Source organism: Pseudoliparis swirei, chromosome 4 (genome assembly GCF_029220125.1).
Source record: "Pseudoliparis swirei isolate HS2019 ecotype Mariana Trench chromosome 4, NWPU_hadal_v1, whole genome shotgun sequence".
NCBI lineage: Eukaryota > Metazoa > Chordata > Actinopteri > Perciformes > Liparidae > Pseudoliparis > Pseudoliparis swirei.
Genome location: NC_079391.1, coordinates 30269464 through 30281838, shown reverse-complemented (window position 1 = coordinate 30281838; position 12375 = coordinate 30269464). Strand labels below are relative to the sequence as shown.

The 12375-nt window shown below is 46.3% G+C and overlaps 1 protein-coding gene across 1 annotated transcript in view; it reads right to left on the bottom strand.

The window, feature by feature from the left end:
* LOC130192529 (protein kinase C-binding protein NELL1-like) overlaps positions 1-12375 on the bottom strand; it is a 238494-nt gene that overhangs the window by 126223 nt on the left and 99896 nt on the right. Inside the window, 3 exon segments of the mRNA XM_056412589.1 lie at positions 3593-3727; positions 10993-11075; positions 12348-12375. The exon segment at positions 12348-12375 is cut by the window's right edge and continues 45 nt beyond it. Of these exon segments, the coding sequence (XP_056268564.1) occupies positions 3593-3727; positions 10993-11075; positions 12348-12375 (246 nt within the window).

Below are 12375 nucleotides of genomic sequence, written 5' to 3'. Positions count from 1 at the left end.
CAGCAGGAATGTGCAAGGGCAACAAGTACACACTATTTACAATAAAAAACAACACAATATTTACAGTAAGTGTGTGTGTGTGTGTGTGTGTGTGTGCCTAAGAGGGGCAGTTGTGTGGGTCTATGTGGGGGTCCTGGTGAGGTCGGAGTTCACAGTCCTGATGGCCTGAGGAAAGAAACTCCGTCTCAGTCTCTCTGTTCTTGCAGCGTGACTACGGGCGCCTGCCTGACCGCAGCAGCTGAAACAGTCTGTTGTTGGGGTGGTGAGGATCCTTCATGATCCTGCCAGCTCTGGTTCTGCACCTCCTGGTGTACAAGTCCTGCAGGGTGGGAGTGTGGTTCAATAGTGCGCTCAGCCGAGCACTACTCTCTGCAGAGCCTTCCTGTCCTGAGCGGAGCAGTTGCCAAACCAGGCTGTGATGCTTCCTGTCAGGGCGCTCTCTACAGCTCCAGAGTAGAAGGACTGAAGGATCCTCTGGGAAACTTTAAATTTCCTCAGCTGCCTGAGGTGGTAGAGGCGCTGCCTTGCCTTTCTCACCAGAGTGTCTGTGTTCGTTGACCATGTCAGATCCTCGGTGATGTGGACTCCCAGGTATTTATACCGCTCACCCTCTCCACAGTAGTCCCGTTAATCCCCAGTGGTGAGTACGTCCTCTGTTGTTGTACCCTCCTAAAGTCCACAATCAGCTCCTTAGTTTTGGTGACATTCATGATGAGGCTGTTGTCCCGGCACCAGGGTGACAGATCAGCAACTTCCTCCAGGTAGGCCTTCTCGTCGTTGTCGGAGATCAGGCCCACCACCACTGTGTCATCCGCAAACTTGATGATGGTGTTGGAGCTGAACCTGGCCACACAGTCATGTGTGTACAGGGAGTACAGTAGGGGCTGAGGACGCAACCCTTGGGGATCCTGTGTTCAGGGTGAGGGATTTGGAGTGTGTCTGCCCACCCTGACCACCTGTGGCCTGGCGGTCAGGAAGTCCAGGATCCAAGCACACAGGGGTGTTCAGTCCCAGCTCAATCAGCTTGCCGGCCAGTCTGGAGGGACTATGGTGTTGAAAGCTGAACTATAATCAATGAACAGCAGTCTGACATAGCCCCCTCTGGCTGTCCAGATGAGAGAGTGTGGTGTGCAGTACCTCGGAGACAGCATCATCCGTGGATCTGTTTGGGCGATAAGCAAACTGCAGCGGGTCCATGGAGGAAGGAGGAAGGCGCAGATGTAGTCCTTTATCAGCCTCTCAAAGCATTTCATGACCACCGAGGTGAGGGCCACGGTCGGTAGTCATTCATACATGCTGGAGAAGCATTCTTGGGCACAGGGACAATAGTGGATCTCTTGAAGCAGGCGGGGACCACGGACTCAGCCAGGAGAGGTTGAATATTGTGGTGAACACTGGAGCTAGCTGGTTAGCACAGGTCTTCAGTACTCGCCCAGATATGCCATCTGGACCTGCAGCTTTCCTGGTGTTCACCCTCAACAGAGCCCTCCTCACACTGTGCTCGGTCACAGAGAGTGTGTGTTCATCCCCAGCGGTAGAACTCACCTCGGCTACGCTAACGGTGTTGTTGTTAGCGGCGAGCTAGCGCTGTTGTTGCTAGCCTCAAACCGTGCATAAAATGAGTTCAGGTCGTCCGCTAGGGATGCGTCGGCACTCACCATTGCGGGGTCTGCTCTGGTAGTCTGTGATAGTCCGTAGCCCCTGCCATAGGCGCCTGGTGTCGCGCTGCTCCATCTGTGATTCCACTCTGTCTCGGTACCTCCTCTTGGCCTTCTTCACCGCCCTCCTCAGTCCATAGACCGCTGCCTTGTACTCGTCCATGTTGCGGATACAAGACCGGAGTTATAGGCAGCAATGCAGGCGTTCACAGCTTCACGGATGGATCTATCAACCCACGGCTTTTGGTTAGGAAAGACCCTAACTTTTACCGTGGGGACGATGGTGTCCGCTAAGCGTTGCTATGAGGCTCATTGCTACTTCCGCAAACTCGCTGGCGTCACTGGAACTGGATTGGATCATGTCCCAGTCGGCGACACGCATGAAGCGTCCTGTAGCTCAGCCTCTGATTGGTCAGACCACCGCTTCGTTCCTCGTCACTACCGCTTCAGCGCGATCTTTTGCGGTACTCGGAAGCAAGAAAATGGCGGCATGGTCCGATTTGCGAACGGAGGAGAGAGACAGCCTTGTAGCCTCTCTTGAATGGCGTATAGCAGTGGTCCAACGTTCTTTCCCTCTGGTAGCACCGTAATGTGCTGGTGAAAGTTCGGCATGACTTTTTAGGTTTGCCCTATTAAGTCCCCAGCCACCACCACAGCAGCGTCGGGATACTTGTTCTGATGCCGACATAACACATCATGTAGGTCCGATAGTGCTACGTCGGTGTCCGCTTGTGGTGGTATGTAGACGGCTGTGGTGATGACCGAGCTGAACTCCCGGGGAAGGTAGAATGGACGGCATGAGATCGTCAGATGTTCCAGGTTCGGCGAGCAGGAGCGAGAAAGAGTCTTAATGTCCTTGGGGTCGCACCACTTGTTGTTAGTCATGAAGCAAACCCCTCCACCCTTAGATTTACCAGACTCTTCCGTTCTGTCTGCACGGAAAACAGAGAAGGACTCGGTTGGGCATATGACTCGATCCGGCACCAGCGGGGTCAGCCATGTTTCCGTCAGACAAAAGATGTTACAGTCCCTCATGTCCCGTTGGAATCTGATCCTTGCCCTAACATCATCCATCTTATTTTCCAGAGACTGGACGTTAGCAAGAAGGATGCTGGGCAGAGGTGGACGGTGGGCTTGAACTCTCAGTCTGTTCGGAATTCCGCACCGTTTCGCTGGATGTTTTCGACGTCTCCGCGTAGTTGCGGCTCCACTGTTGTTGTTGTGGTTCGCTCGTACGATCTCCGCCGGCCACGCTGGATCGATGGAAAAAGTGGACAAAACCCCTTGTTTTGCGCAAAAGTTTATGTCCAAAAGTGTGCTGCGGTCGTATGCTGTTAGTGCCGATGTGTTTGTGGCAAAGAAAATATTTTAAAAAAACACAAAAACTAAAAGAGCGCACAATCTCCGCGGAGCTACCTCGACGGCGTCTGGACACAGCCGCGCCATCTTATATGATTCTGACCCGGTGCGTTGACCTGGACTCCCCGTTAGAAGAGATATTGCATCACATTGGGAACCGTATCTGGTTAAATAAATAATAAACAAAATATATATAAAGAGGGGACTTGGGTGTTCGGGGTTAAAAAACCGTTGCCTTAAGTTGCTTCCTCTGAAGATTTATTGACGCACCGGGTCAGAATCATTTTCTTGCAGCTGCCGGTGGTTGTTGGTTTCCACTTAAGGACAATCACATCTAAAAGTAGATTTCAGAACTAGATGTAAACATGACCCCGCCCCTCCCTCCTGTGTTGCTCTGGAAAATCCTTCCCTCATAAAAAGGTTGTTTATGTTTTTCCTCATCCGAATCAAGGGTCTCAGGACAGAGGGGTGTGAATATAAATCCCCTCAACCGCGGTGGAGTTATTTTTTACAGAGCAATAGTTGACAGCAGGCGCCTCCGTCTCGATCGGTGGGACGATGGAGGCGACGCTCACCTTACACGCACAGTTCCTGCAGTTCTCCGGCTCCGCCCACAGCTCCTTGTCCCGGTAGACCACGCTGTTGGCGTAGCACGTCCTCTCGCAGTCACAGCCCTCCAACTGGGTCAGCCGAGACTCGGCGTAGTTCAACTGAGGACGTCAAAAGTCACAGCGTTCACCTCCACACACACACACACACACACACACAGAGACGCACACACACACACACCGCCCCCAGCGTACCCCGGTCCGCTCCGCTGGGAGCTGCTTATTAGAAGGGGACGGAATAATAAGTGATCACCATTCAGCTCACGCTGCAGACCTCGGGCTGTAATCTACTGAGCGCTGACAGACAGGATGACAGCCGCTCACACTGATCTGCTCTTCCTCTCCGGCTTACTCCTCAGCCGACACTCTGCCGACGCCGTCGTCTCTGGACGCCGGCCACGAGTCCTTTGACTGACGGAGGCGTCGCGGGAGTGTGGTCCGCACGCGCCGGGATTAACTTTGGAATCACGGCGAAACAAAACACGCCTCGGAGAAACGTTGTTTGTATTTCCTTATGGCCCTTCTTGGCCAGATGCATGGTTCATTTTTACTTTATTTTTATTTTTTATTACCTTCGCATTGAAAATGCAGAAGGTAATGTTTTGATCGCCGTGTATTTATTTATTTATTTGTATGCGTGTTACTCGCATAACACAAAAAGTGTTAAACCGAATCGCATGAAATTTGGTGAGATGATTGGTTATTATCCGGGGACCATTTGATTAGATTATGGGATCGATCGGGTCAAAGGTCAAGGTCATGAAAAGGTCAAAATCTTCTTTTTACCATAGCGCGGTCAATTTTTATCCAATTGCGATGCAACTAATGCCAACATTTTCATAATTCAATGCCCAATCTTGTGATATGCGAAGGTATGCGCTCTACCGAGTGCCCGTTCTAGTTATTATTATGCATTCTTATTTTTGAAGATTGTATTCATGTAAAAAATACCTCAATAAAATATCAAGTAGAAATGTTGTTTCTGTTCTAATTTGTCAAAATGCTAAATATGGCCGAGTGTGTTTTGACACTTTATTGCGGCGTGAAGGAAAGTCCTATGTAGGAGTTTTTTTTTTTTTTTGGAAACATTTATATTGTTTGACAAGAGTTCACATTGTATGAAAAAGCAATTAAATATGGTGTCAGTCAAGTTTTTGGAAATGATTTTCGGGACAAAACGCAAAATGACGACCTGATTGGCTGGTCCGCTCTCAATATATTTCCCGTTGTGTACAGAGGGTGAATGTCATTTCGAGGACAAGGAGTTGGATTAGTTCACAGACTCTGTTTAAGCCAGTGGTTCTCAAACTGTGGGGCGCCGAGGTATTACAGGTGGGGCGCGGAGAACTTCACGTTACAACAGTACGTGTAAATATTTATGCGACGGTTACGGCGTTAACAGGTTGAACATGCGCGATGGCGACGATGGTTCGGACCATGGTCAGGCGCTGGTCAAGAGTGTCTCTAAATGGAAACACTGTCATAGACAGAGAAGCCTAAATGAGCCGTGGACTACACAAGGTTGTGATGCTATCAGCGTGGTCAATTTCATAAAAACAAGGTCCCTGAAAGCACCACTGTGTTCACTGTGAGGAGACGGAGCCTTCAGCTGTTGTGACATTAAACATCCGTCATATGATGACGTGTGTCATACAGGACAGGAAACGTTATTCTGCAAAGAGGAGGTGGACTCAGTTCATCATTTATTTTATCTTCATATACTTGTTTTGTTTAGTTTTTCCACAGGTTGCACTTATTGTTATTATCTTGAAAATATATCCAATGCCAAAAATGTTCATTGCAGCCACGATGAGCTATTTGAGTTCTTTTTTGCACAACTTTATTTGCACTATTCTAACAAAGTGATTTCACTTTTTAGTGCAATCTGGTTTTATTAAAAGTGTCTATATTCTATTATTTGAGAAAGCACAGTCACATGGGTCACACAAAGTTGTTATTTCAAAAAAAAATCAGCGTGGACCATTTAGTTAAACATTTTTTGGGAGCCCGAACATCTTTCTACGTCCGAAGTGAGGCGCGACAGAACAAGTTTGAGAACCACCGGTTTAACCTCCAACTGGTGCAGGCAGAGTTCATGGAGGAGCTGAACCGTCACTAACCTGGCGTTTCGTAAAAAGAGGTTTGTTTTCCTAACATCAGTTAACGTAACGGCGTGTTAATCCATAACAAATCTTTTCCCGTCATCAGAGCTCCCTCTTGGCCTCGGCGCTGGCTGGTTTACACACAAACCACTTTGTTAAGATACCTATAAAACAGAGGTAGCGTCTGACCCCCGCGGTGGAGGAACTCAAAGGGCCGATTGATCCGGGCGGCCGTGGGTCAACAGGAAGAGACAGCAGGTCCACTTAAGACACTTGAGGCTGCCGCCGCCCCCTCTGCTCCTCTGAGACCCGCCCGGGCCGCGCAGTCAGGAGGAGAGGGCTCGCCGGCGAACGAGAGGAGGCTTCTCGCGGAAGATAAATAATTAAACAACAAAGAAGAAAATTGCTTGATGCCACTTAGGCTTTCAACTTCATCTGGAGGAGTCCCCCCGGCTGCTTTTGTGTGAGCGCCCGAGATGTCAAATGCCGTGGCGATATCACACAAAGTATTCAGAGGCTAATAGGCATGCATCTCCTATGGTACGAGACACGAGAGAAATACTGACGGAGAAGATGAAGACGAAAGGAAAAAATAGCCTTTTAACTTTATTGCTTGCGTGCTTGTTTGAGGGATACGCGTCGCCCGTGTTTAACCTCTGGGAGCAGATCAGGCTTGGTCCAAGAGTCATTCATTAGGTGTTTGTGATTCATATCTGGGATGTCCGCCATAAACATGTCGGCTGTAGCAATGAAACAAACCCACAGTGACGCTCCAGAAACCCGAGGCTGCGTTTGAAGGCTCAATAATGCCAGTGATGGTGAGGATGTGAATGGGTAGACGGCAACTCCTCGCCTTCCATAAATAAGCTTAAATATTGTACACGCCGTTGTACGCAGCTAAAAAATATATATATACCATCATGGAAGAAAAAAATTCAATAAATGTATGATGAACCACATGATCTCCCGGCAGCTGGTTGCAAAGAGATCGCGGGAACATCATGTTGTACATGCTGCAGTGGCATCAGGTAGATCACCACTGAAGAGCATTTATTCATTGGAATAACAGCAAAGAAAGCACAGAGAGCTTTTCTTGATGGAAATGGTATTCATTTCGCAGTTTGATGGACTGATGGTTTGATCCAATTAATTGCTTAGCCCCTCCCCTTTTTCCAAACAAACAGAGGTGAGCAATAAAATATAATGAATAAAAAATGCACAATATAAATATATATATATATATAAAATATAAATAGAATAAGAAAAATGCTGAATATATACAGAAATAATAAATATTTAAAATGAACTAATAAAATAAAAACTAACTTTTAAGAATAAAATTCAAAAGCACAATATATATATATATATATACAAAATAGAATAGAATAAGAAGAAAAATGCAGAATATATATAGAAATAACTAAAAAACAAAAACTAACTAAACTTTCCACACTAACTTTTCACCCCTCATTTGAAACCTGGTCTTGGAGTCCGGCCTCCAGTAAACACAGACATGCGCCTCCTGGATGAGCTATTTTACGTGCATACTTCGGGGAGCAACTTTGGGTTCAACCTTGCCAGTAAATAAAACCAGCTATTCTGAAATAATAACAAACATTTATACAGCAGACACACGGACCCTGAATCCTCCGGAACAGGAACACTGGATGCACTCGAAAACCGCTTTCCATGGCTTCCACACGAGGGAATCCACGGCAGCAGCAATGGAGGAGAATCTTTAACGATTCCTGCATCAGTATATTTATATAGCAATAAGCAAATGGCTTAAGAATAAACAGGGAGCCTGGAACATGATATGGAAATGTACAGTTTAGGGGTCCCGAGAGTCGTTTTCACACGCCACAGAATTTCTGGCATAAAAAAGGGAATTATCAAAAAATCACAAAAATCTGAAGATGGTAAATACGTATCGAGTGCATTCATAATATCCACTTATCTCTCTTTTGAGATACAGCCATCAGCTGTTTATTTCTTTATCTTATTTGCACAAATTCTTCTGGCTTTGAAGGACGGAATATGAGACACTGAAACTAGATGGATATTTAATACTGGAGTTTCGTTGTGTTACTTGGTTGATCAAACCTTTTAAAGAGGGTAAAATAACAAAAGTATTGGTGTTGATACTCCATGCTGTAGCATTATTACAAAAAAAGATAACATTTAGTCATTTGTACTATTTCATTTGGCATAAAATCTTCTCAAACACAGGTGTAGTACATGTGAATAATGGAATGCTAATCCACACGGACCATCTCCCCTCCACGACACACTCGGCACCGAGCAATTATTCACCTCACGCTGAATATCTCAAGTCGGAGACGGCCGCCTATCCGAGCCGCAGCGGGGCGGAGGCAACGAGGTCAGGTGGCAATGGGCCGGTGTGTGTGTGTGTGTGTGTGTTCACGTGGAGGAGGACACAGCGGGAGGGTAATGTTCTTCATTTCACCCTTATTTAAACCAAAAGTTATTCTATGGCTCGCCCGCCCGCCAAGACGTCCTTGCTCCATTCGCTCCCACCGGATAGCGCTCGCTCATGCACGCAGTCAATCACACACACAGTGATGCAGATGTTGCGTGCCCCCCCCCCCCCCCCACCGCGGCTGCACCGCCGAAAGCACGCCACCTGTTAGCCTCCTGTTGTGCCAGTGCAGTCGCCATTACCCGACACCTTTTCGTTTTGGAGCACTAGGTAGGGGGGCGAGTGTGTTGCACACCAGGTGAAATCATACTTAAACTTCCATTTTGGAGGCATTCCGCGGTGCATGCTCCCGGAGAATGGAGTACGCGGTATACAGCCGGGCTGTTAGCCCCTCTGGCGTTAGCTCAGCAGTAACTCGGGTGCTATTACTCGTGTCAACATGCTAGGCTAACGTTAGCCAGCTGAGAACGGCTCGATTAGAGTAGAGGTGCACTGTAACGGGGACTTGTTTACATCCCTGGATTCGTGTACGCAGCAGTTATTTTAATTAGGAAAACCAATTATCTTTGAACGTCTATATTTACGCATATACACAGAATATTACGGTGTATTTCTCATATACTGTAGTCAAAAGCTAGAATACGAACTACGTGTAATAAGGAGTCCAATAATAGTCACACTAATAGACAGATGAACAGATAATTAGTGTCGCTCAGAAGCCCTTCTAGACACTAACAATTAATACATACAAGCAGCTAAATGCATCTAACATGGGATTTATAGTCTAATAAACCTTGAAAATACAATCTAGGCAGCGATAACGTACAGACCCGAGATGTGATGTGCAAAGATTACAAAGCTTCGGCAAAGAGAATCTTTGAAATCATTGTGTGGATCATCATCACCCGTTCACAGCAACAAGACCAAACGAACAATGACCTTCAAACACAAGTACGGCTTGTCCTAAAAACACACAAGATAAGCTCATAAAACATTTAATCTCTCATCCTCTTAATCCTTCATCTGACATGAAAGCGCAAACATCTTTTTTCTCCCCCAAGCAGCAAACATCTCAAGGTCTTTTTCAGTCCCGGCACAATTGCGAATGAGCAAACTCCATTTGCTTTATCGAGAGGTGTTCAGGGGCGTGGCTACAGAGGATGTCGGACTAATGTTGGATCGCCATGCTGAAGAAATAACTCTTTGTTGTGGTGCGTTCACACTAAAAGTGTGAATATTCGTGGCTTTACTCCGTGGAAACAGTTATCACTTCCTTCATCCACCATGAAGAACTAACCACTAGTTCTGCTTTATACTTGTTGGGGACATCCCACAAACGTGGGAACATCTAAGGCCCTCGTGTCTGGGTTCATAACATTAATATAATATATATATTTATACATGACATCACCCGTAGACTCACACAGCTCGGTGACTTCCTCCGATCACGTCTGAATGACTGTCTCTTCCAGCTCCATTAGAGCAGCAGCAGTTAGACTCAACAACGGCGGAGCAGCTCGACGCCGATTGGCTGTCGCAACTCGGTGTCGGGCGAATTCTTCGCCAAAGTTGAAATATTTAAACGTGTGGCGAAAGAGGCAAATCTTCGTGCAATTCGCATCAAACGCGAAAAATGTGCGTCTATCGCAACCACTCGCGTCTGTATGTTGACTTTGCATGGAATCGACTTTTGGACCCGGTGCATCGGGGTGCGAGGCAGGTTGCAGCGTCAGCAGTTAGACAGACTCTGTCCTCTTCTTTGCCGTCCCTCTCAAGGAGAGACATCTCATTTCTCTCTACCGTTTTATTAATTATCCGATTTATTTTATATTAATTTTCTAAATGTATTTGATTATAATAATTATAGATAAATATATAAGCATTTTTTACTTCTACCTATACCTTTTCCGTCTTTCTGTTTTGTATATTATTTAGAATAATATTGTATTATATTGTAATGATTGACTGAATAAAATACACGACTACTCCTGTGATGCATCTCCAAAGTGAAAGCGGTACCAGCGTTTCATCCAAAAAACTAAACCACGACAACAAGAGGAGCTGTCGGTTTGCATGCACATTAATATCTTTTCTGGGTCTTTTAAATCCACATCAATCCACTCTCACAATAATAACTGTAAGGATAATCATAGTTTTTAAAGAAGACAGATTGAGGTGCAGGTTCATTTAGTTTTTGTCTCCCAATAATAATTCTAAATCTTTCGTTAGGCACCCTCTTGTTGGAAATGATATGAGGAATAAGAAAAATGCACGACAACGAAGACATCAAGTAAATCAAAGGATTCGGTTGCCTCCCGCCGTGGTGAAGAACGCACTTATTTATTCATTTTCATTTATTTATTTATTTGTCAGCTCCAACTGGGAAAGGAAAAAGTGGATCTTTTAACTGGATACTTTTATTTAACACCGACATGATTGCCTACATTTCACACTATCCGGGGTTCTTTTTTTTAATTATCTCGAAACCTGACAAAAAATTTGTGACACCATTAAGTGTTCTTCATCAGCATCTTACTAAAACTCAGTTTGTGTGTATGTGAACGTCCCAGATTCTGCCGCTCCAGACAAATCTATCCGGATAAGCCCCGCCCACCTGTATCTCCATCATTTGTTTCATTTAATTTGAAGTATACAAATCCGTCCCCCCCCCCCCCCAACTATTCCCTTAATAAATCTTGTTTCACTCCCAAGGAGTAAACATGCAATGTTTTGTCTCTTGGGGCACACACATACTACACTGGTAGCGCATAGGCCGGAGGGTCTGGTGAGCTACTGGTGGTGGTGGTATATTTCCTTGCTCTTACCTTCAGGGTCATCTTGGCCAGTAGCTCCTGGAGGTCCATGATGCCTTGCACCAGGCTCAGGAAATCGCTGCAGGTCGGACAGGCTCAACGGGGGAAAGGGAAAGCACCAAAACGGGGAAGAGGAGGAGGGGAAGAGAGCAAGAAGGAAGCATTTAGATAGTCGATCAACAATGAGAGGAAACAGAACAGGTAATCGCCTCACTAAATGTATTCGGAGCGCGGCTCCTGTCGCCCGGCAGCAAACAGAACGGGAAACCCCTCGCACATCTGTTTACTCTCGGCCTTCGGCTGGCGGCTGGCATCAATAATAAAGCGACACGGTGTGATTACACACCTTATTGATTGGTAACAGAGACAGTGGGACGGCGGCGGTGGCCTCGTGTCTTAATCTGTTTGACAGTAAACAGATGGAGGATGAATGAATGAATGAATGAATGAATGAATGATCTTTATTTGTCATTGTGCAAAGGAACAACGAAATTTAGATGCAATCCCAAGGTGCTAATAGGACAATAGACAATATAAAAACAACAAGACAATATAAACAAGACAATATAAAAACCAGAATGAATCATAAATAGACATAGGGGAACTATACATAAGTATAAATGAGATCTATGGATGTAAATATAAATATAAAAATAAGTATAATAAACTACGTATGTAAACTAGGCATATTTCTTAGTGTAAACCTAAGTTTTTTATTGCACGATTCCTCATATTGAACGGGGATGCGACATTTGACTCTCTAAAAACTTAGCAGCGTTTAGTGCGCTTATGGCCCTCGGAAAGAAGCTGAACTTAAGTCTGTTGGTCCGGGTATACATAGTCTTGAAGCGCCTGCCTGAGCGCAGCCGTACAAAGTGTTCGTTGCCCGGGTGAGATGGATCCTTGAGGATCTTGACTGCCTTCTTAAGGCAGCGAGAGCTGTACAGTTCTTGCAGGGAGGGGAGGGGGCACCCGATGATCTTCTGGGCCGAGTTGACGACCCTCTGAAGCGCGTTCCTCTCTGCGGCTGTGCAGCTGAGGAACCACACGCAGATGCAATAGGTGAGGACGCTCTCCACGGAGCAGCGGTAGAAGGACACAAGCAGATCCTGTCTGAGGTGGTAATTCCTGAGTATTCTCAGGAAGTAGAGTCTCTGGAGGAGGCTGCACTGAATCTGAATTACAGCGCAAATAAAGATTACTGGGGACGTCGGGAGATGATGGAACGGAGGGGAGGCTTCGTCCGTGATCAGCGGGGAGAGGTCACCGCGGAGCTCATTGCGCTAACAACGTGTTTTTCCCCTCTTCGTTCCACCCTCAGTGCGCGGTCGGAACGCGACGTGCGACTGCGTAATCGCGGTACTCACTGCGGTTGAGGTTCGGACACTGTGTGAT